The sequence below is a fragment of the Canis lupus genome, chromosome 12, assembly GCF_003254725.2.
Source record: "Canis lupus dingo isolate Sandy chromosome 12, ASM325472v2, whole genome shotgun sequence".
NCBI classification, from domain to species: Eukaryota; Metazoa; Chordata; class Mammalia; order Carnivora; family Canidae; genus Canis; species Canis lupus.
The window spans coordinates 66,382,669-66,408,698 of NC_064254.1; the positions used below are offsets into that span (position 1 = coordinate 66,382,669).

The window sequence follows — 26,030 nt, forward strand, 5'->3', positions numbered from 1 at the left end:
TTGTATTATATGAGTCTGGAGGGGAGTGATTGGAATTAATGCCTTCGAAGATCTGTGTTCTGTGGTGGAATACTATACAGAAGTGAAAATGAATACCATATAGCTTCATGTTCCAACATAAATACCAAAATACTTTGTGAGTAAAGTATGGTTCCATTTATATAAAGTTTAAAGACTATCATCACCAAATAATATATTGGTAAGGATACATATAAATGTGATCAAACTTGATAGGCATTAAAATGAGTAACACAAAATTCAAAGCAAGAGATGGGGAAGGTGCACAGAGGGCTTCCACAGCAATATTTATCACACTTTTCTTAATCTAGGTGGAGATACACAAGAAATTTGTTTTGTTATAATTCCTTTAACTATACATGTATGTATTATGTATATGGTAAATCATTTTTAAAACACTATTAAGGTATTAAGAAGGAAGGAATCTTCTGGTCTTGGTGACCAGAGCATGTTAAAGTTACTCCTAAGTTAGTATTCAGCTGTGTTAATCTGGATCTACTGAGATTTAATCAGAAATAAATTATCAGTTATATGATTGAGTCATCTCCATTTGGTTTATCAATTTTGCCCTAATTGGGGGATGGGCTTACTCTTTAACAGGCGTTTCAGGTACGCTGATGAAATTTGAAGTTTGAAAATGATTACAAATTCTTCAAGTTTTTGTTAGTTGAATTCAATATGTAATATAATAGTTACCAATGTTCAATGCAACATCTACATCAATAAGTTAGAAGCTCTACTTTTTTTCTCCCCAAATCTGTTTAATCCATGAAAATCAGAGAAAGCAGCTTTGAATTCAGCATGATGAACTCTGTCTCTCTGAAGACCTTTAGCAGAGCTTAGATAACTTGTTAAAGATAGTGTGAGAACAAGTTTGTGTTGATAGAAACAATTAGAACAAACGGACTCTAAGATGCTCGTAGACTCTACTAAGATTACATGATTCTATGCTTGGTTCAGTGTTTCTTACCTCCCATTTCTCTCCAGAAGGCATTTTCCTGATGACTTTCCATTAGGATAGTCTCCGTTTAGATCAATCTAAATCAACCAGAGTCCTTAAGAGAGAATATTTTTCTCTAGCTTCATGGATTTTGGAGTGCAGGAAATTTGAGCTGTGTGACCTTAAGCAAATTAGTTAGTGTCTCTGGACTTTGGCTCCTATATCTATAAACTGAGAATATTGCAGCTGATCTAAATTTTAAATAGATATGAAATTTCCCCATATTTCTAGAACTCCCAAATATTTATGACTTATACAGATTGATGGTACCATGGACTTCTTAAATGTTTTGAATATAGTCACCACTGTTTCAAACTAAATAACTTGAAATATATCCTTTGCTACCTCTTAATACTTCTTGGAGGAAAATATGAGATAATGCTTTTTTAAAAACCAGACTTCAGAGGCGCCTGGGTGGGTTAGTAGGTTAAGCGTCTGCCTTTGGCTCAGGTCGTGATCTCAGGATCCTGGGACCGAGCCCCATGTTGGGCTCCTTGGTCAGTGGGGAGACAGCTTCTGCCACTCTCCCCAACCCATGTGCTCTCTCTCAAATAAATAATTTTTTTAAAAAAATGAAAGACTTTTATTTCACTGTATTCTAAAGTTACCTGAATTTGTACCTTAACCTTCAGCTCGTTATTTTGAATGTCCCTGTAATTCAAATGTCTCATATTTTTATAACTTTACAATGCTATAATTTTTCCATGACACTTTAATTCTTATCTATAGCAGTATTCTTTCATTTTAATATAAACTATTAATGGAATAAATATTTTACAGTATTTTGGGTAAAAATGCTAAAATTTGGGTAAAAAACTAATACAAATACATATAAATTAAATATGAGTCAAAAGCATGATTTTAGTTTTATTCTCCCATTTGATTATGCTGGGAAATTTTTAATTATTTTAAATTATTGCATACACGATAGCACATTAATAATTTCCTCTTCAATTTATTAAGCTTAAGAAATTACTAAAGGTCAATTATAGGGGGAAAGTAAATCAAGGCAGAGTTACATAACTTTCACATCTTATCAAGTAGAAAACTCTAAATTGCAAATAACTTTATTATGTCATCTGAATAGCATAAACCTTAAGCGTGTGTTGTTATATCCCTGTCACTATTCTTGTGTTTCATTCACTGTGAAACAAAGGTGTAAGTTACAGTCAGTATGTTAGTTTGCTAGGGCTTCGGAAACAAATATCATACCACAGACTGGGTGGCTTAAACAACTGAAATTTATTTCTCACAGTTCTGGATGCTACAAGTCTGAGATCAAGATGTCAGTAGATTGGTTTCTTCTGAGGCCTCTCTCTTTGGCTTGCAGATGGTTGTCTTCCCACTGGCTTCACTTGGTCTTTCCTGATATATCCCTGGCATAAAATTTGTATATCCAAATTTCCTCTTTTTACAAGGACACCAGTTAGATTGGATTAGAGCCAATCCTAAAAGTTTCGTTTAAACTTGATCACCTTTTTAAGGCCCTATCTCTAAATACAGTCAGTCTAAAATACTGGAGGTGAGAGCATCAACATATGAATTTTGGAGGAATAATGAATTCGGTCAGTGAAAATGTATATAATGTAGTTCCTGCCAAGAAGTTTTCAAGAATGAAAATTAATATCTGTGCAAGTGGCTTGCATGATGGGTACACTTAATTGTATGGTGACTTATGGCAGGTTAGCTCACAGGATGGATGACCTGACACAATTTATGAGTGCTGTATGATTTTAAGGCAGGTAATTGAAGTTCTCTGTAAAAGGACATCCTAATTCGAATAAAATTTCTATGTCTTTGCTAGTTTCTCTTCCTCTACATGCCATTTTAGTATGGGGCCTTTGGAACTGTCTTCAGTTCTTACATTATACCATCAGTAGTCTCTTCCTCTTCAAAATTGGTTGACTTTTTTTTTAATCTAAACTACTCCTTTGGGGATCCCTGGGTGGCTAGCGGTTTAGTGCCTGCCTTGGGCCCAGGGCCTGATCCTGGAGTTCAGGGATCGAGTCCATCGTTGGGCTCCCTGCATGGAGCCTGCTTCTCCCTCTGCCTGAGTCTCTGCCTCTCTCTCTGTGTGTCTCTCATGAATACATAAATAAATAAAATCTTAAAAAAAAAATAAACGACTCCTTCCTTCTTGAAATAGTCTCCTCTCTTCATTTCTGACATCATGCTTTTCTGATTCTTTTCCCCTTATAGGTTTCCTTTCTCTTGTTTTCCTTATCTTAAATCTTTTCTATTTATACTCTTCCTTTTTAGTGACTTCTATTTTCTATACCATCCATATGCTGATAATGCAATTATTTATATTTCTATACTAGACCTCTCCTCCAACCTTTAGACTCTTCTGTGAAACTACCTATTTCATGTCTTATCTTGGATGTCTCACACTCAGACTAGCATTTGACACATATCAGTACTATATGAGTATTAGCTATTGTCTTAGTTTTTTTTTTAAATAAATGGCACTATCATCTACCCAGTTATTTAAGCTAGAAAACTTGATCTCTCCCTTTTCCTCTTAGAGGATGATTTCCTCTAATCATCCAGTTCATTACTTACATCTTCAAGATACATCCTGCTTCTATACACTCTCTTCATCTCCATTTGTCACCACCCAAATGCAACATCATCATCTCACACCTGGCTAACTGCAAATGTCCGTAAACTCTGGGCTATTTAACATAGTGATTAAGAATCAAGGCTTTGGAATTTTTTTTTTTTTTAAGATTTTATTTATTCATTCATGAGAGACAAAGAGAGAGGCAGAGACACAGGCAGAGGGAGAAGCAGGCTCCATGCAGGGAGCCTGGTGTGGGACTCGATCCTAGGTGTCCAGGATCACACCCTGGGCTGAAGGCGGCCCTAAACCGCTGAGCCACCTGGGCTGCCCTAGGCTTTGGAATTGAAATGGCTAGGTTTAAATCCTGGCTCCACTACTTGCAAGTTGTATGACCTTGAGTGACCTCTCTGCCTCTTTATTTATAAAATGAAAATAATAGTAATAATAATACCTACCACATAGAATAGTTAAACGCTTTAGATGAGATACTGCATGTACAGGGCCTCAAATCACAGCAAGAATTCAATACAAGTTGGCCATTGTCAAGTTTGCAGAGTAGCAAGAATGCTCTATATTTAAATTGCTATTTTCTAAAATTTTTAAAAATAAAGTCAGTTATATAAAAAGATTCAAAAAAAAAAAAGAAGATTCACTAAACTGTATAACCAACACCTGAATGCCCCGCTCTAATCACCTCTTTGTACTCTCACCCTCTTAACTACCATTCTGATTTTGGTATTATCTTTTGCTTGTCTTTATACTTTGATACATATGAATATGTATGTGTAATAATTTGTAATACTATTTTTACATGCCTGATATATTGAACATATTCTTCCGCATATCCTTTTTTTCCTTCATCATGTTTTTTTTTTAAGATTTTATTTATTTATTCATGAGAGACAGGGGGAGAGAGAGAGAGAGAGAGAGGCAGAGACACAGGCAGAGGGAGAAGCAGGCTCCACACAGGGAGCCCGATGCGGGACTTGATCCCTGGACCCTAGGATCACGCCCCGGGCTGAAGGGAGGCGCTAAACCACTGAGCCACCCAGGGATCCCCTCCTTCATCATGTTTTTAAGATTTGTCCATGAGGGTACATGTTGCTGTCTAGTTCATTCTTTTTCACTACTGCACAGTTGTTCAATGAATAACTTTTGTCCCTTTTTTATTGGGTATGTTATCTTTAAAAATTTAATTTGTAGGATTTTATATCTTATTTTCTTAATTATTTGTTAGCTATATTCATGTAGATATCCTCTCTCAGGCTATGGATTTTCTTTTCACCTTTGTAATGGTATTTTATGATATATATTTTTTAATGTTAAATTAATCTTCTCACTTAATAGGGACTTTTGTTTCATGTTTTAAAAAGCCTTTGTAACCCAAGCTGTTAAAAACATTTTCTCCCAGATATACTGCTTTTTACATTTTAGTTTTTAACACATATGGATTTAATTTTTATATAGTTTGAAATGGGGATCCAGTTTTTAAATTTTGAAGATCAGTTGGCCTGATTGTCACCAATTATAGGCCAGTAATCACCAATTATAGGCCAGCTGTTCTCCACTGATACGAAGTTCTACTTTTGTCATTTATCAAGTTATTACAAAGGTTTGATCTTTTTCTAAGCTATTGTGTTCTATTAGTCTATTCATCTGTCCCTCTTAACTGTAACACCGCTTCAATTATTTTTGTTTCATGTTAAGTCTTGATAAGTGACGGGACAAATTTCTTTATACTATTGTTCTTCAAAAGTGTTCTGACTATTCTAGACCTTTGGCCTATTTTTGTGCCCTTAAAAGAACTTTGAAATGTAAAAGAATGGTATTTCCTTGTTTTCTTTTAAAATAAATATGGGTTGATTTTACCTTTACCACATGAGACACACTCTGTTTTCTACTAGGTTTAATTCTGTCCCATTCCATTATAATTCATTGGAAATATGTTTTTTTAAAATAAATATGGCTGTCATTTATCAAATACATATTTTGCTCATAGAAAGTGCATATTCTGCAGACATAAATTGAGTGTTTTATATACACTATCTTATCTAATTATAGCACCCTATGAGATACATTCTAATTATGTAGAGAAGGAAATTGAGACCCAGAAAAGTAAAAGTTTTTCTGAAAGTCAGAAAGATGGTAAGTGGCAGGTCCAGGATTTGAACTGAGGTCAAACTCCAAAGGTTACTTTTATAACTGGATATAACTGCTTTTCTTTCATTATTGCTAAGATTTATTTTTTTATTGGCTACGTTTTTCTGTAAATTGACTTGTAATCTTTTGGCATTTTTCTATTATGGTGTTATATACTAGATTTATATAATTTATTTATATAAAAGCTTTTTCTATATTAGCAATATTAACCCTTTGTCCTTCATTATAAATATTTTCTTTCTCATTCTTTTTTTTAAGATATATTAATTTGTTTTGGAGAAAGAGAGAGCACATGAGTGGGGGAGAAGGGAGGGGAGTAAAGGGAGAAGGAGAGAAAGCAAACTCCCCACTGAGCACAGAGACTGATCTTACAACCCTGAGATCATGGCCTGAGCCAAAATCAAGAGTCAGAGGGTTAACTGACTGAGCCACCCAGGTGTCCCTCTTTTGAATTCTTTTGCCTTTCACTTTTGTTTGTAATTTTTATATTTTATAGTATGAATTTTAATTTAGCCTTTGTATCTTTTATTCTTACCATAGTTTTTTTTTAAGATTTTATTTTAAAAAAATAAAATAAAGATTTTATTTATTTATTCATGAGAGACACAGAGAGAGGCAGAGACTTAGGCAGAGGGAGAAACAGGCTCCCTGCAGGGAGCCCGATGTGGGATTCGATCCAGGAACTCCAGGATCACGCCCTGAGCCAAAGGCAGATGCACAACTCCCGAGCCACCCAGGCGTCCCTATTTTTACCATAGTTTTAAATGTGAAACACCTTACTGTTTCTAAGATTATTTTAGCTATTCATTTTTTTAAAATAATTTTTGAAGTTTTTAATTATTGGCTGGCTCTATGAAATATTTGAAATTTCCATTGATGTATGGAGTAAGATAAAGGTTTAGCTATATTCTTTTTCCTAAAATTTTTCTAACATTTATTTAATCAACAAACATGGAGTAAACCCATGGAAGTATTTATGTTAAACTCTTATATGTACTAGTTTCCACTGATCAGTTGGTTTTTATATCACTGTCTTAACATTTTAGATGTATACTATAAGTTTGTAATATCTATTAGGGTATCTATAAGGCAAGTTCTGTAACCACAAATTATCCTACTCAATAGTTATAGTACTTTTTAAAGTGCTATATATTAAAAATAAAATACAGTTAGTTTAAACTTTTACTGAGTTTACTCTTAAGGTAAGCTAACCTAGATGCATACACAAAGAAAACCAGGTAAATGAAATAGCTGTTGATCTTTCTCTAGTTTCACTAAGGAAAAATCTAAACTTGAAAGAATTAGTAGTATGGGGGGGGTGCCTGGGTGACTCAGTTGGTTAAGTGTTCAACTCCTGGTTTTGGCTAAGGTCATGATCTCAGGGTGGTCGGATCGAGCCTCACATTGGGCTTTGTGCTTAAGATTCTCTCTCTTCCTCTGCCCCTATCTCACACACACATTCTCTCTCTCTCTCTCTCTCTCTCTCTTGCTCTTGCTCTCGCTCTCTCTCAAAAACAACACTAACAACAAAATTTAGCAGTATAGGAAACAGAGTACCCCATTCCTAGAACCCATTGTAGTATCTCTGTCTCCTAATGCCGCCTCTCTAGTAGTCCTATAGGTTTATGCAGAAATGATGGCATATTCAGCCACTAGCAGGAATAGATGCTGGTTGTTAAAAAGGACCATTTTGGAACAATTGCTTCTTAAAGAATGAGTTAAAAGGCTTTGCAGTACAGTATTTGTGTCTAGCACAGTTTTTTTTTTTGGGGGGGGGGGTGGTAATTCTTTATGCAGTGGCTCCTTAGTTGTAGCCCATGAAGGTATCTTAATTTTATATACCATAGAGAAAATGGGTAATTTCCCTGGTTGTATACAAGCTGTCATTAATGGTTCTAGTTATAACTTGAGTTTCCCTACACTTTACCAGATTATTGATGCAAATGAGGCCCACATTTCACAGCCTTTTGCCCCACTTGCAAATCCTCTGAAATACTCCACAAGATTTCCTGAGGTCTTTTTAATGATCTACAGCTAGGCTCCGTACCAGACATGTCAGAATCCTTGGAGGTTGGGGCTTAGGCAGCTCTCTTTATTTTCAGAATTTTTTTTCTCTAGAAATTTCTGTCATACATGCCCATGAATATATTCCTTTCAGCTGCTCTCTCTCTCTTGCTGAACAGTATGAACAATGCACAGAGACCTCAAAATGCCAAAACTGTTAGTGGTCTCTAGCAAATTTCCTCTTTATTGGAATATAGCATTCCATACAAGGCAGGACAGTTAATGCCCCAATCTTTTATAGAAATATTGGTGAAATATTTCTCAGTTTTTATTTACAGTCCTCTCCCTTCCTAACACCAACATGTGGGTCCGTGGGACTGGATCAGGGATGAATAAGAATGACCACCACGGTGGTCATCTCCTTTCCTCCATCAAGTAAGGCTTTGACTTTGGGTCAAGCTTTCTATACTTCTTCCATCTTCAGAGTGAGATTTTCTCCTAGAATGCCAAAGTTCTTTATGTAAATAAACTTCTAGTGGTCTTAGGCACTTGTTTATAACAAAGGACTAGATTGCAAGGGTTAAACTGGGACCTTTATTACAGTGACGTCCTCTGAGCATCATAGCATGTCTTCTCTCATTTCTTTACTGCTTCCTTTCTTTTTCTTCACCCACCAGTGGATTGTTATTCTGCCTATGCCCACTTTAAGATGTTTTTACACATTTAAATAAACTTTAGTCTAATTTTTAACTTATTGGCATATTATCTTCTAAGTAGTCATTTCATTTACATTAAAAACCTCAAATTTGAATTTATTTTTTAACTGGTGCAAAATCCAGTTTGTAAAACAAATATTATATTTGGTAAAAAGGAAGCAGAATCCTCCCGAGGACCTCAGGGTATAGTGACCAATGGCAAAATTTCACTCTTCTTATTATTGGAGAAACTCACCAGGAGCCGAAAACTGAGATATCTTGAGTAATTCCAGCTTCAGCCACATACCTCTTTATGAAGATGTACATCCCTGTTCAGAACCTCTGTACTTTGGGATCCTACCTCTGCTTCATTGTGAGCCAGCTGTGACTAACTTTGTTCTCTTGTTTTTCGAGGAAACAGCAACTTAGATAGATGCAGTCTCCCATGGGGAGCAGCCAGTATCTGAGCAGCAAAAACCTGGAGGGATGGAGACCTGGTTAGTAAATGGTAGATGGTACGAATAACAATAGCAAAAAATGATTGCTTCTCAAGAGCAAAGAGCATCAAATATTCTAGCAACACTTCCTAGACTATTTAACTTTTATTTTTATTTTTTTAAGATTTATTTATTTTTATTTTAGAGAGAGTATGTGTGTGTGAATGGGAGGGAGGGGCAAAGAGGGGAGGGTGAGGGCAGAGAATCTCAAGCAGACTCCCTGCTGAGCTTAGAGCTCAACACAGGGCTTGATCCCATGACCCTGAGATCATGACTTGAGCCGAAATCAAGAGCAGGATGCCCAACTGACTGAACTACTCAGGTGCCCATAGGTTATATAACTTGCAAAATAGACAAATCAGAACATCCTCAAGACAGCCAATCATGGCAGTGGCTAAAGTAGGAAAGCCTACTGAATGAAGTATATTCTGTACCCTCCCAGGAAATACAGTCATGGGAAATGTCTTTCTTTGCCTTATGAACTGGGAAGGTAGTAAAATCACTGAAAATGTGCAGTTCTCAAAAACTAAAATAGGCTAATTATATAATGGAATTCTAAATTTACATTTTAAAGATTTTATTTATTTTAGAGAAAGAGAACCTGTCCCAACAGGGGAGGAGCAGAGGGGGAAGGAAAGGGACTAGCAGACTTCATGCTGAGCACAGAGCCCACCACAGGGCTTGATCTCATGATCCTGAGATCATGGCCTGAGCTAAAATTAAGAGCCAGATGCTTAAGTGACTGAGCCACCTAGGCACCCCTAAATTCACATTTTAAAGAATTGTTTTTTGTGTGAACAATTATTACTGTTTCTTCCAATGTGGTTATGAATTTAATTAACATTGATTAGAATCTTTAAGTAGAATACATTTCTAATATATTCAATTTATTTTTATTTCATTTTTTAAGGGAGGGAGAGAGGGGAGCAGGGGCAGAGAGAGAGAGGGAGAGAGAGAATCTCAAACAAGACCCCAAGCTTAGTGCAGAGCCCATCCGCAGAGCTCAATCTCACAACCCTGAGATCACGATCTGAGCTGAGATCAAGAGTTGGACACTTAACCAACTAAGCCACCAAGGGACTCCTTTTCTAAAGTATTTAAATTACAGAAAGAAAAATAAATGATTTGGGGAAAGTTAGACAAAAAATTATCTGCTAAAACTCTCCTAAAAAATAAAAAATTAAAATTAAATAAAACCTCCCAGAATGCCAAAATAAAGCTGTTTCAGGTTCTTCAGATTTAGAACTATTCTAAACTATGATTAGAATGCTGGTGCACTGGGGCACCTGGGTGGCTCAGTTGTTTAAGTGTCCAACTCTTGATCTTGGCTCAGGTCTTGATTTCATGATCATGAGTTTGAGCCCTGCATTAGGTTCCACAACCACTCAGAGACTGACATATCCAAAATTACTCTTGAAAATTCCTTAGGAAGACAGTACATTGGAGTTCAACAATCAGTCTTGGGGATCCCTGGGTGGCACAGCGGTTTGGCGCCTGCCTTTGGCCCAGGGCGCGATCCTGGAGACCCGGGATCGAATCCCACATCGGGCTCTCGGTGCATGGAGCCTGCTTCTCCCTCTGCCTGTGTCTCTGCCTCTCTCTCTCTCTCTCTCTGTGTGACTATCATAAAAATTAAAAAAAAAAAAAATCAGTCTTCAAGGATTGGATTATATAGGTGGCCTGTGTTTCAAAGCTATGTTGTCTTTTAAAATTTATATTTTCCCTAAGAACCCTAGAGTTATACTGTTTGTAGAGAGATACTTAGATGAGGAGAGGTATATGAATTTATGATCAACTGAGAAACCAGTAAATTCACACCACCCATATAATTAGTGCTCACTCCAGAGCATGTGTTCACTGAAAATCAGCAGAATTGTCCATACTATTTATATAGTAAATAGTCATTTTTCTTCCTTGTATTGTTGAGTTATTATAGTTGAATTTGTGATGATTAATTTCATAAAGAAACAACTTCACAGTATATGATATGTATTTATGTTGTTTCACTTGAATTTTTGTCTAATATTTTTGTCATTTAAATATGAAAGAATGATACCATACTACATTAGTCCTTTATTCTCTACAGATAATGGATTCTGAATTAATGCATAGTATAGTCGGAAGCTATCTTAAACCTCCAGAAAGAGTGTTTTTTCCATCATTTACCCAGAATAATGAATCCTCTCAGACTCCCCACTATGCAAACTTCGAAGGTACCTCTCCTAAAATGCTTCATAGTCCAAATAGCCAAGGTAAGTCTAATATAAAATAATATTTAGAATTAGAATGATATGAAATATGTTATATAAAACTATGTTTGTATGTAAAAAATAATATGATTGTGTGTTTAATCTTAATAAAACTATTAGTTTAAAAAAACTATTAGTTTTGACGATGTTGATTAAAGTTTCTATAACCATGGATAAGTTGTTTAACATTTTTTATTTTGGCTTCTTGAGCTATGAGATGAGGATTAACCAGGGGCATCTGGGTAGCTCAATCTGTTAAGCATCTGCCTTCCGTCAAGTCATGGTCCCAGGGTCCTGGGATCAAGCCCCACATTGGGCTCCCTGCTCAGTGGGGAGTCTACTTCTCCCTCTCCTTGTGCCCCTCCCCTCTGCCCTCTGCTCATGCTCTCCCTCTCTCTCTCTGTGAAATAAGTAAATAAAATCTTTTTTTAAAAAGATGAAAATTAACCAACTAGACACATATTACAAATTTATCCTAAAATATCATGAGAAAATAGGAAAATACTCTTTGACCTAAAAAGTCAGATTTGGAATCCTTCTAAACTATATGATTAAAATACTAGTGAATTAAGTAAAGTTGTATCTTATTCAAGGATTAAATTCAGAAATTGCCTGTTTCCAAAATTACCCTTGAAAATTCCTTGGGAAGCTAGTACATTGGAGTAACTACAAAATACAAGTATTGTAGTGTTGAAAACATAAATTTAGGAGGATCTCAGAATTAAATTAGGAAAACATTTATAACTTCAGGCATACCTATGTCATATAAATTACCTTCTAAGATGCTGGTTATCACATTGTTTTTTAATATTCTGTAATAATGGTTAGCACTAATAAATAGACTTGCTTTGTGAAGTAAAAAATTCACAAGAAATATTCCAAATCAGCAAACCAGGTATTGCGTATCTAAAGAGCAATAAATATAATTTCTTTATCTCATTTGTAAAAAAAAAAAAGAACCAAATAGTAATCTCTAGCAAACCTATTTCTAATTGGATATAATACTCCAGGCATACCTTGGAGGTACTGTGGATTCGGTTCCAGACCAGCACAATAAAATGAATATATATCACAAGAAACTGAGACAAATGAATTTTTTGGTTTCCCAATGCATAAAAAAGTTACATTTGGACTATACTGTAGACCATTAATTGTGCAATAGCATTGTCTCTCAAAAAAAAAAAAACAATGCGCTACATATCATAACTAAAAAATACTTTATTGCTAAAAATATTAAGATCATCTGAGTTTTCAGTGAGTCATAATCACTGATCACAGATCTCCTAAGCAAATATATTAATAATGAAAAGTTTGAAATATTGCAAGAATTACCAGAATGTGACCCAGAAACATGAAATAAGCAAATGCTTTTGGGAAAATGGTGCTAGTAAATTTACTCAGCATAGGATTGCCGCAAACCTTCAATTTATAAAAAATGTTATCTGTGAAGTGCAACAAAGTGAAGCACAATAAAGCAAGGTATGCTGGCATAGGAAAATTAACCTATAACATTTACTTATATTCCATTCCTCTCTAGTTTTCTGGTTTGAAGTTATAACTGAATAGAAAGTGTTATTTGAAAATTTTATAACTCTGAACTTACCTGAATCATGATGATATTAATATAGCTAAATCAAAATCACAGTAGTATGTATATACCACTTAAAATCTTTCAAGCCTGACATGAGTTAAATCACTAGGTTATAATTTTTTTTTTTTCTGGTGGAAGAAGTTGTATTGTAACACATATGTTCTGATTATTAGTACTATATCTTAGACAAAGAAACAATAAGTGTTTGTGATTTAACTAAAACTAAAAATATCAAGAACTGAAAAACAGCTTTAACATTAAACCTAAATTTCCTTGTCAATGAGTGATACTATATCTTCATTTTCTTTATCCATACTCAGATTCTTATGACTCCTAGGCTGTACATTATTTGAAGATAGTTATTTTATTGAATTAAATTTTGATTATTAGTTGTCTCAAATCTAGAAAATAACTAAATATAATCATAAATATACTGTTTTTGGAGGATATGTTGGAAAAGTTTGTCCCTCTGTAGAGTTTTAGTGATTTGGGGAGGGGGGATATATATTGCTTATATGTTTTTCTGGCTCACTAACAAAAATATAGTGTTCACTTTTATTGCTACTAATAAGCAATAAGTGTACTAAGTGTTCACAAATTTTCACTGAAGTAACAAGCAAATTTTTTTTCAACAGCTCTTATGTTAGCCTTAAAAACTCTTCAGGAAAAGATTCATCGTTTAGAATTGGAGAGAACACAAGCTGAAGATAACCTAAACATTCTCTCCAGAGAAGCAGCAGAATATAAAAAGGCCTTGGAGAAAGAAACAAATGAGAGAAATTTGGCACACCAGGAACTGATAAAGCAGAAAAAGGGTGAGGAAATCTCATAGCTCTCACAAACAAGGAGTTATCAGAGTTTACAACTTGAAAATAATAAGCCCAGTCTAAGATTTACTCAAATTCTTTATTCTTATATATATTCAAACCTTGAGGCCTTTTTCACAGATAATTTGATATTTGCATTAAATGGATATCATTTTGAGCTTACTTCTATTACATTTTATTCCAGTTTGTAAATTCTTGAGATTAAAAGAAAAATTAAGTTTTTAGACAAATTGTGTTTAGAAATTAGAATATTTTCAGAATACCAACAAAATCTAGTTTTACCCATAATATAATTGAAATACTTTATATTTTCAGTCAACATTGGTTTTTAAAATTTGAAAATATAAAGCAACACTAGTAATTAAATACAGAAACCATAAAAATAAATAAAAACTTTGATTAACTTGAAAGATTAATTAGAGGAAATTAGAGGAAATAGTAAGTAGAGGTTTCTGTAGAATTTACAAAAAGGACATCTGGACATAAGTTTTAGAGATTTAGAACATAAGTTCTTTATATAATTTTTACTTCATAATATATGGCTTTCTTTTTCCTTTTACTACATTCATCCTGATAAATAAGGTTCAAGTTTGTGTTTCAACTTATAAATAGAGTGAAGAAATGAGAAAATTTTTTTCTGAGATAAATGGACAAAAGTGAAAGAAAGAACTAAGGAAAGTAAAAAGTTAAAGGATTAGAAAGAGGTTGCTTACAGCTTAGGAAATTATGCTGTCAATAGTCAGGAGCAGAGGAAATGGGAATGGAAGAATGCATATACCTGAGTTTCCTGAAAGAGAAAAATATATTGATAGGAAAGAGACTTTAGGTCCTCTATTTTTCCAGATGATGTCATTTCCCAAGAATAGCCAGGACTTTTATCACTCCACAAGTCACTGAATCTCACTGAAAGCAGAAGTTTGCTCTTTGAGTCTTTAGGGGAAGACAATGTTAAACTAGTTATATTCAGTTAATGAGATATTCACAAAATGTATGTCCACAGCTCTTACAGAGTCAGTACTTAGAACTAAAGAATCCGGGCAGCCCCAGTGGTGCAGCGGTTTGGCGCCGCCTGCAGCCTGGGGTGTGATCCTGGGGATCTGGGATTGAGTCCTATGTCGGGCTCCCTGCATGGAGCCTGCTTCTCCCTCTGCCTGTGTCTCTGCCTCTCAGTCTCTCTCTCACGCTGAATAAAATAAATAAATCTTAAAAAAAAAAAAAAAGAACTAAAGAATCCTTAAACTTTTAGTTCTTGATTGGATTTATATAATGTATTTCTTGTGATAACCAAATCTCTGATTTATGTGATAACACATTATTACTTTTGCTTTTTCACAGATATTACTATACAGTTAAGCTCAGCCCAGTCTCGCTGTACTCTTCTAGAGAAGCAACTAGAATATACAAAGAGAATGGTTCTCAATGTAGAGCGAGAGAAGAATATGATCCTAGAACAACAGGTAAACATATTTTCTATAGGAATATAATTTAATATTATTTTGAAGAATATTTAATGTCATGGGAAAATTGTATTATAATCTTAAGTAGGATAGGAAGTTGTATTGAGGAGATTTCCACTTACAGTGAAGCAGACTACGTCATTTGGACCAAGCTTTCTGTAGAGAAAAACAAGAAAACTAGGCAAGGTATCAAAGAGGAAGGAAGGAAAGGACACAGGGAGGGAGAAAGAAAGGAAGAAAAGGGAAAAATATATAAAGGCATTGGAGAATTAACGAAGTGATGAAAATCACCAATTCAAAATCTATGTGTGTATTTAAATCCAAAGAGATTGACCTTCAGAGAGGTTGGTTTCAGGCCCCATCTTCTTAGGGAATTTCTGATTCCAGAAGAGTCCATTGAGAAGCTAAATCATGCTTGTTTTAAAAGATTTTATTTATTTATTGGAAAGAGAAAGATAGCAGAGAGCATATGCATGCACATACGTGCATATAATAGGGGGAGGGGCAGAGAGATGAGGAGAAACAGACTTCCCACTGAGCAGGGAGCCCAATGTAGACTCAATCCCAGGACCCTGGGATCATGACCTGAGCCAAAAGCAGATGCTTAACCAACTGAGCCACCCAGGTACCCCTAAATAATGCTTTTAAAAGTTTATAGGGCTTAAGAAACTAACAGTAGATTCCAGGGTCTACCAAGAATAGGAACCCTGATAAATCTCTTGTGCTCTGACTGCTTTGTAAAGGTGATCAAGAAGGAAAACAACCCAAATTACAACTCTATCAGAGTAACCCAGAAAATCTTAGTCCCTAAAATTGGATTGAAGTGATCCTGAACAGCTAATGTTCCTGGGGACCTCAAATTATTTCTACAAACATTTCTTTGATACAGTGAGAAACTTTCAATCAGACATAACCAGGCAGAAGGAGTTAAGCTACTACAAAAGTTACTTTCTTTAGTGTTTTATGGTTTTCAGAGTACAGTTCTTTCACCTGTTTGGTTAGGTTTATTCCTAGGTATCTTACTGTTTTTGGTGCAATGGTAAATGGGATTGATTGCTTAATTTCTCTTTCTGCCACTGCTTCATTATTGGTGTATAGAAATATAACAGGGCACCTGAGTGGCTCAGTTGGTTGAAGGTCCAACTTTGATCTCAAAGGTCAGGTCTTGATTTCAGAGTTCTGAGTTCAAGCCTCACATGGGGCTCACATTGGACAAGGAGCCTACTCAAATAAAAAAAATTTAAAAGACAAAGAAATGCAACAGATTTCTGTACATTGGTTATGTATCCTACAACTTCACTGAATTCATTAATCAGTTCTAGCAGTTTTTTGGTGGCATTTTTGGGTTTTCTGTATAGAATGTTGTGTCATCTGTATTTAGGGAAAGTTTGACTTCTACCTTGCTGGAACACTGATGAAAGAAATTGAAGAAGACACAAAGAAATGGAAGGACATCCCATGTTCATTGTAAGAAAAAATGTTAAAATGCCTATACTACCCAAAGCAATCTACACATTTAATGTACACACTAACAGAATACCAACAGCATTTTTCACAGAGCTAGAATAAACAATCCCACAATGTGTATGGAACTGCAAAAGACACCTGAATAACAAAGCAATCTTGAAAAAGAAAAGCAAAGCTGGAGGCATCCTAATTCTGTACTTCAAGTTACATTACAAAGCTATAGTGATCAAAACAGTTGGCACTGACACAAAAATGGACACATAGATCAATGGAACAAAGTAGCAAACCCAGAAATGAACCCACAGCTGTATGGTTAATTAATCTTCGACAAAGCAGGAAAGAATATCCAATGGAAAAAAAACAGTGTCTTCACCAAATGGTGTTGGGAAAACTGGACAGCAACATGCAAAACAATGAAACTGGACCACTTTCTTACACCAAACACAAAAATTAATGCAAAATAGATTAAAGACCTACATGTGAGACAAACCATTAAAATCCTAGAGGAGAACATTGGCAGTAACCCCTTTGACATTGACTGTAGCAACTTCTTTCTAGATATGTCTCCTGAGGCAATGGAGACAAAAGTAAGAATAAACTATTGGGACTTCATCAAAATAAAAAGCTTTGCATAGCAAAGGAAACCGTCAACGAAACTAAAAGGCAACTGGCAGAATGGGAGAAGATATTTGCAAATGACATATTTTTTTTAAAGATTTTACATATTTATTTGAGAGAGAGAGTGAGCAAGAGAGAACAGAAGCAGGGGGAGTGGCAAAGGCAGAGGGAGAAGCAGGCTTCCCACTGAGCAAGGAGCCCAATGTAGGGCTCAATCCAAGGACCCCAGGATCATGACCCAAGCGGAAAGCAGACACTTAACCTACTGAGTCACTTAGGTGCCATGCAAATGACATATCTGATAAAGGTTTAGTAACCAAAATATATAAATAACTTATGAAACTCAACACTCCAAAAAAAGAATAATCCAATTAAAAATGGGTAGAAGACATGAATAAATATTTTTCCAAAGAAGACATCCTGATGGCCAAAACACATGAAAAGATCCTCAACATCACTGATCATCAGGGAAATACAAATCAGAATTACAATGAGATATTCAACTCACACCTGTCAAAATGGATAAAATCAAAAACATAAGAAACAGGTGTTGGGGAGGATGTGGAAAAAGGGGAACCCTTATGTACTGTTGGTGGGAATGCAAACTGGTGCAGCTACTGTGGAAATGAGTATGGAGGTTACTCAAAAAGTTAAAAATAGAACTACCCTATGATCCAGCAATCACACTACTAGGTATTTACCCAAAGGATACAAGAATGGTGATTTAAGGGGGTACGTGCACCTTAACGTTTATAGCAGCATTATCTACAATAGCCAAACTATGGAAACGGCTCAACTGCCCATCAACTCATAGATAAAGATATGTGTGTATGTATACCCACACACATACACACACACACAATGGACCATTACTTGGCCATGAAAAAGAATGAAATCTTGACATTTGCAATGATATGGATGAACTAGAGAGTATAATGCAAGTGAAATAAGCTGGTCAAAGAAAGACAAATACTATATGATTTCACTCATATATGGAATTTAAGAGACAAAAAGGGAAAAGAGAGAGAGACAGAATCAAGAAACAGACACTATAGAGAGCAAATTGATGGTTACCAGAAGGGAGGTAGGTGGGGGGATAGATAAAATAGGTTTTGGGGATAAAGGAGTACATTTGTTGTGATGAGTACCAGGTGATACGTGGAACTGTTTGGCAATCACTATTGTGCTCCTGAAACTAATGTTATGCTCTATATTGGCTAGGATTTAAATAAATTTTACTTGAAGAAGACACTATGAAAAGAAATAGCATTTATAACAGACTATGTAACCACTTACAAGTTAGTTCCAACTGGGTGCTGGCTCTGAAAGACACAATTATTCTTGGGCACCCAGGTGGCTCAGTCAGTTAAGTGTCTGACTCTTGGTTTCAGCTCAAATCATGATCTCAGTGTCATGAGATTAATTCCTGCATGGGGCTTCAAGCTGAGCATAGAGTCTCTCCCTCTCCCCCCACCCCTCCTCCCACTCTTTTTTTTCAAATCAATCAATAAATAAAATCTTTAAAAGTAAAATAAAACAATTATACTTTTTATAATCAAGGAGATAAAAAACAAGATTGGCATTTTCAGGAAAGCATTGGAAACCATAAAATGGCAAAACGGATTTGAGAAAGAATCAAATAAAAATTATGGAACTGAAAAATATAGTATCTGAAATTTAGAACTGAATAGATGACTCTAACAGTAGACTGGAAGAGATAATTAGTGAACTAGAGGGCAAAATCATCCTGCTCACCAAGAGGCAAAATGAGAGTAAATTTAGAAGAGAGAGCAAGAGGCATAAGCTAGAGTGAGAAAGTCAAACTTAAGTCTTTGGAGTTCTGATAGGAAAGGAGAGAGAATGGGACAGACGCAACATTTGAAGAGATAGCGACTGAGAATTTTTAAAAATGGATTTAAAAAATCGCACCACAGATTCAAAAAAACCAATTCTATAAAACCTATAAAACTAAATCAGGATAAATAAAAAGAAATATATACCTAGACACCTCAGAATAAATAATAAGACAAGCATAAAATCTTAAAAGATACTGGGAGGAAAGATTACCTTCAAAGGGACAACAATTAAAGTGACAGCTGACTTCTTAACTGAAAGTACTTAATTCAGAAGACAATGGGCTGATATAGTTAAGTATTAAAAGAAAATACCTGCCAATCTAAAATCCTAAACCTGGAGAGAACATCCTTTAGAAATAAAGATGAGGAGCACCTGGGTGGCTCAGTCGGTTGTGTCTGCCTTTAGCTCAGGTCATGATCCCATGGTCCTGGGATTGAGCCTGATGTTGGGCTCCCTGTTCAGCAGGTAGTCTGCTTCTCCTTCTCCCTCTGCACCTCCCACCCAACTCCTGCTCTCTCGTGGGTGTGCTCTCTCTCTCTCTCTCAAATAAATAAATAAAATCTTTATTTAAAAAAGAAAGAAAGAAAGAAAGATGAAATAAGGACATTTAAAGAGTAACAAATACTGAGATCATTTATTACCAAGAGATCCATTCTAAAGGAAACATTAAAGGACATTTTTCAGACAAAAGGAAAACTATTTTAGATGGAAGGTCATAGATGCAGGAAAGAAATAAAAGCAATGAAAATGATGTGTGTATATATATAACAGTATCAACACTGGATTTTATTTTTTTTAAAGATTTATTTTTATTCATGAAAGACACAAGTAGAGGAAGAAGCAGGCTCCATGCAGGGAGCTCAATGCAGGACTCGATCCCAGATCCCAGGATCACAACCCGAGCCGAAGGCAGATCTCAACCGCTGAGCCACCCAGGCAACCCGATAGATACTGGATTTTAATGGGTCAAGTGCTTAATAGACTTTTCAAGAAACTATAAAAATTGACTCCAAAATTCATATGGAAAAGCAAAGCTCCAAGAACAACAAAACTATTCTGAAAAATAAGGTGAAATCTTGCTCTACTACATCTTGAAACAAATTGTAATGCTATCAAAATTAACATATTTATGTGGATAGATAACCAGAATAAAGGAATAAAATATACCAGAAATAGACTCACTTACATGGAAATAATATACAGCAAGAGTGCCATTGCAGATCAGTGGGAAAGATAGACTTCAGTAAATGGTTTTGGGAAAATTGGCTAGCTATGTGAGGGGGTAAAAAAAATGAAATTGGATCCCAACCTTACATCACACAAAAAAATCAATTCCAGGTGGATTAAAGATTTACATGTAAAAAGCAAAACTTTGTAATTTTTAAAAGCAAATAGAGAACAATATCTTGATGACCTTGGGGTGGAGAAAAATTTCTTAAACAAGACATAAGTAACAAAACAGTAGAAAAATGGGCTCAATTATAAAGTGGCATTTTATAGGAAAAAAATCACAGATGGTCATACATTTATAGAAGAATTTTCATTCTTATTAGTAACTAGGAAAATGCAGATTAACAGCACAACACGGCACACATCCACCAGTTTGGAAAAAATGTATAAGGCTGATAATTTTGGGTTTTATAAGTGAGGGTACAACAACTAGAAGAGCAAGCACTTTATAAAGTTTGGTTATTTCGTCTTATAAAATAACCTAGAAATTCCTGTCCTAGCTAAATATTGTAGATCAGTGATTTTTAACAGTTTTTAAGTGTTTTTTTTTGAGATATAATTTACATACAGTGAAATGTACAGATCTTAAGTGTAAAGTTAAGTGATTATTGATAAATAAACTGATATAATCCATAGCCCTACCAAATAACAGAAATTCTCTTATATCTCTGTCAGGACATTTTCTGTTCTCTCCTCACCTCCCAACAAGGCAGCTACTATTCTGATTTATTTTACCTTAGAGGTTTTGTTTGTCCTGGAATTTTATATAATAGGATAATAGAAAATGTACTCTCTTGTTTAGCATAATGTCTTTTAGATTAATCCATGTTGTTGTATATATCAATAGTTTTTGTTGTTGTTGTTATTGTTGTTTTTATTGCTGTATAGAATTTTATTATACAGATATGCCATGATTTGTTTATTTGTTTTCCATAAAATTAGTTGGGAACAATTCCTTCTTCGGTTTTCTGAAAGATCTTGTTTAAGATTAGCATTATTTCTTCCTTAAATATGTGATAGAATTCAAATTTGACAGAAGCTATCTGGGATTGTAGTTTTCTTTGTGGACTGTTTTTAAATTATGAATTCGATTTATTTAACAGGTATAGGGCTACTTGAATTTTCTGTTTCTTTTTGTGCCTTTCAAGATGTCCCTTCTTTTGTTTCTGATATTGCTAATTTATATTTTCCTCTTTTTAAAGTTATCAGTCTACCTATCACTTTTATCAGTTTTATTGTTTTTTTTTAAAAAAAGCAGTATTTTTGTTTTTAATTTTTTTTGTTATTTCCTTCTTAATTGATTTCCACTTTATTATTTCTTTCCTGTTTCTTTCCTTTTCTCCCCCCTAGCTTTGTATGTTGGAAGCTTAGATGATTGATTTTAAAACTTTTATTCTTTCATTTAAATGTTGTATTTTATAATGAAAGCTATCAAGTTCCCTCTAAACTACTTTACCTGCATCCCACAGATTTTGATATTTTGTATTTTCATTATCATTCAGCTAAAAATATTTTCTAACTTCTCTGGTGATTTCCTTTTAAATTTTTCTTGAATTCTCCTCATCCTCTGATACTTCTCTCCTCCTCCTTCTTTTTAGTAGCTGCTGTACAGCATAGAATATGTATTCTTAACTTACCATAGTCTGCCACGAATTAGTATTAAAATATTTCAATATAATATGCAATCCTTACTAAGTATGCTTCTACTTGTCCCCCTTTGCTCTACAGTTTTCATACATTTTATTTATGTTTGTTATAAAACCCACAATACATTGCTATTCTGCTTTAGAGGGTTAATTATTCTTTGAAGAAAACTTAAAATGAAATATGTATCTATTAACATTTTTACCATTTCCAATGTTTTTATTTCTTTGTGTATGTTTGATTTTATGTCTGGTGTCATTTTCAGGACAAGTACTTCCTTTACAAGTATGCTGGGAATTCTCTTAGCATATATTTTTCTGGAAAAGTCTGTATTTCACCATTATTGATGAAGGATTTTTCACTGCATATAAAATTCTAGTTGACAACCTTTTTTTCTCTCAGCACTTTAAAGGTATGGTCAAAGTTGTCTTCTGGATTTCATGGTTTCTAATGAGAATTCTTATCTTCATTCTTCTGTGTATAATGTATCATCATTTCTCAGGCTGCTTTTAAAGTTTTCCCTTTATCATTGGTTTTCAACAATTTGATAATGATATGCCTAGGTGACATGATACTGTATATAGAAAACCCAAAAGACTCCACCCCAAGATAGCTAGAACTCATACAGCAATGTGGCAGGATACAAAATCAATGCACAGAAATCAGTGGCATTTCTATACACTAACAATGAGACTGAAGAAAGAGAAATTAAGGAATCAATCTCATTTAAAATTGCACCCCAAACTGTCAAATACTTAGGAATAAACCTAACCAAAGAGGTAAAGGATCTATACCCTAAAAACTACAGAACACTTCTGAAAGAAATTGAGGAAGACACAAAGAGGTGGAAAAACATTCCATGCTCATCGATTGGAAGAATAAATATTGCAAAAATATCTATGCTACCCAGGGCAATTTACATGTTCAGTGCAATCCCTATCAAAATACCATGGACTTTCTTCACAGAGTTGGAACAAATAATCTTGAGATTTGTATGGAGTCAGAAAAGACCCCGAATAGCCAGGGGAATATTGAAAAAGAAAACCAATGCTGGGAGCATCACAATTCCGGATTTCAAGCTGTATTACAAAGCTATGATCATCAAGACAGTATGGTACTGGCACAAAACAGACATATAGGTCAATGGAACAAAATAGAGAACCCAGAAATGGGCACTCAACTCTATGGTCAACTAATATTCGACAAAGCAGGAAAGAGTATCCACTGGAAGAAGGACAGTCTATTCAATAAATGGGTGTTGGGGAAATTGGACAGCTACGTGCAGAAGAATGAAATTAAACCATTTTCTTAGATCATCATACATCATACACAAAGATAAACTCAAAATGGTTGAAAGATCTAAATGTGAGACAAGAATCCATCACAAAGGATTCTAGCAAGAATCCTTTTGCTAGAGGAGAACACAGGCAACAACCTTTTTGAACTTGGCCACAGTTACTTCTTGCAGGATACATCTATGAAGACGAAACAAAAGCAAAAATGAACTATTGGGACTTAATCAAGATAAAAAGCTTCTGCATACGAAAGAAACAGTCAACAAAACTAAAAGACAACCTACAAATGACAGGTAAAGGGCTGGTATCCAAAGTCTATAAAGAACTTAATAAACTCAACATCCAGGAAACCAAAAATCCAATCATGAAATGGGCAGAAGATATGAACAGACAATTCTCCAAAGAAGACCTACACATGGCCAAAAAGCACATGAGAAAATGGTCTGCATCGCTTGCCATCAGGGAAATACAAATCAAAACCACGATGAGATACCCCCTCACATCAATGAGAATGGTGAAAATTAACAAGCCAGTAAACAACAAATGTTGGAGAGGATGTGGAGAAGGAGGAACCCTCTTGCACTGTTAGTGGGAATGCAAAATAGTACAGTCACTCAGGAAAACCATGTAGAGCTTCCTCAAAAAGTTAAAAATAGAGCTACGCTACAATCCAGCAATTGCACTACTGGGTATTTATCCCAAAGATACTGATGTAGTGAAGCACTGGGACACCTGCACCCCAATGTTCATAGCAGCAATGTCCACAATAGCCAAACGTTGCAAGGAGCCACGATGTCCTTTGACAGATGAATGGATAAAGAAGATGTGGGGGGAAAAAAAAAAAGATGTGGTCTATATATACAATGGAATATTACTCAGCCATCAGAAAAGACAAATACCCATCATTTGCTTTGACGTGGATGGAACTGGAGGGTATGATGCTGAGTGAAGTAAGTCGATTGGAGGACAGTCATCATATGGTTTCACTCATATGGGGAATATAAGAAATAGTGAAAGGGATTATAAGGGAAAGCAGGGGAGCTGAGTGGGAAAAATTAGAGAGGAAGACAAACCATGAGAGACTCCTAACTCTCAGAAACAAAGGGTTGAAGAAGGGGAGGTAGGTGGAGGGATAGCCTGACTGGGTGATGGGCACTGTGGAGGCACTTGATGGGATGAGCACTGGGTGTTATATGTTGGCAAATGGAACTTCAATGAACACAAATAAAAAAAAATGATGTGCCTAAATGTGGTTATCTTTGTATGTATTCTGTTTGGGTTTTTAAATTTATTATTATTAATATTGAATCTGTCAGTTAATATTTTTTGTCAAATTTGGTACTTTTTTAGCCATTATCCTTCAAATAATTATTCTTATCTGACCTCCCTCTTCTCTCCTTCTGTAACACCATTTGAATGTAAGACCACAGGTCACCAAGACTGTTTACTGATTGCTTCAGTTTTTTGTTTTTTAATAGACTTTATTCATTTAGAGCAGTATTAAGCTTAAAATTGAGCAGATAGTACAGAGAGTTCTCATATACCTCCTGCCCCCTCACAGTTGTCCCTATTATTAACTACATTGCATTAGTGTGGTGATAAATACCATTACAAAACAGTGTATAGATGTGAAAATATATGTATAGCTTTCCTTTTCTCCAGTTTCTCTATATGCTTTATTCCTCTGATAGCTGCTTTTGAATGTTATATTTAACATATTTAGAGGATAAGATAAAGTGTGGTTTCGGTCACCATACAGGTAACAGTTTATTTAATGCAGGTTTCACGGATGATGTTTTCCTTAGTAGAAATGTTATATAAACATGCATCGAAAAATTTATTCCATTTATGCTAATATAGCTCATCTTATTTGTACATTATGTTTGTGTATATATGTATATATGTATGTATGTTGTATACTATGTTCTTTAAAAGTATTTGATTTTCTTGTTTTTTACTCATAAGCACCTAAAGTATATACATGTATATACGTGTTTCTTATGACAGATTTATTATGCTCTAATTCTCAGAAATTGTATTATTCTTGAGCCGTTGGCATCACTTGCCAAATTTGGATTTTGTTTTTATCCTTTCCAGGCCCAGCTTCAAAGGGAAAAAGAACAAGATCATATGAAGCTGCAAGCAAAACTTGAAAAGCTTGATGTCTTAGAAAAAGAATGTTTTAAACTTACAACAACTCAGAAAACTGCTGAGGTAAGGTTTCACTTATTTCTTTGAAGTGATGATACCAGGAATAAATCTTTAGTGTTAAGCATTATTGGCCCTATATATGAATATACAGTAAATCTGATTTGTAAAACTTTTTTTAACAGCTCTTAGTAATCCAGATATGAATTTCTGCCCATGGAGATAAAAAGCTAATGTACTCTGTCGTGGCATGAATGAGCTTGCCTTTGATGTAAAATGGTAATGTTGGCTCCTTCTAAAATGACAGAACATTTTCATTTGTCAGATAATTTGCCTAAAGGATATCCAAAAGATTGTCTTTCATCACTTACAGTTAAGTCTATCCTTGATCCCATCCTGAAATGCTCTCCTTTTTTTCCACCCAAATTTTATCCATCTCATAGGACTTTCTGCAGGTCCTGCTTCCTATGTGAAGCCTTCCTTGAGTTCTCCAACACTCAGGGAGCTCTTCCTTTGTATAGTATTGTCCTCATGTTCTGAGCCATACCAGGATAGAAGATGAAATACTTACATGTATAAGTATATACATGTTCTGAGTCAAATTGTATTATTGTTTTTTATTATATTATTTTGTTGTTTCATGTATGTTAACTGTTTCCTTAAGTATTATATAAGCTCTTAACAAGGAACAGATCTTATGCTTCTTTTTT

At 34.9% G+C, this 26,030-nt stretch overlaps 1 protein-coding gene across 5 annotated transcripts in view; it reads left to right on the plus strand.

Annotated features, from left to right (window-relative positions):
• The window catches only part of CEP57L1 (centrosomal protein 57 like 1), a 68,856-nt gene that overhangs the window by 30,849 nt on the left and 11,977 nt on the right, over positions 1 to 26,030 (plus strand). For 2 of the 5 annotated variants that reach the window (XM_025444472.3, XM_035697561.2), the window contains 5 exons: positions 8,855 to 8,937; positions 11,024 to 11,189; positions 13,413 to 13,592; positions 14,940 to 15,061; positions 25,270 to 25,386. In XM_025444472.3, coding sequence (XP_025300257.1) covers positions 11,027 to 11,189; positions 13,413 to 13,592; positions 14,940 to 15,061; positions 25,270 to 25,386 — 582 coding nt within the window. In that variant the 5' untranslated portion in view covers positions 8,855 to 8,937; positions 11,024 to 11,026. The remainder of the gene's footprint in view (positions 1 to 8,854; positions 8,938 to 11,023; positions 11,190 to 13,412; positions 13,593 to 14,939; positions 15,062 to 25,269; positions 25,387 to 26,030) is intronic. The other 3 variants (XM_025444474.3, XM_025444475.3, XM_025444473.3) reach the window with 2 other exon arrangements.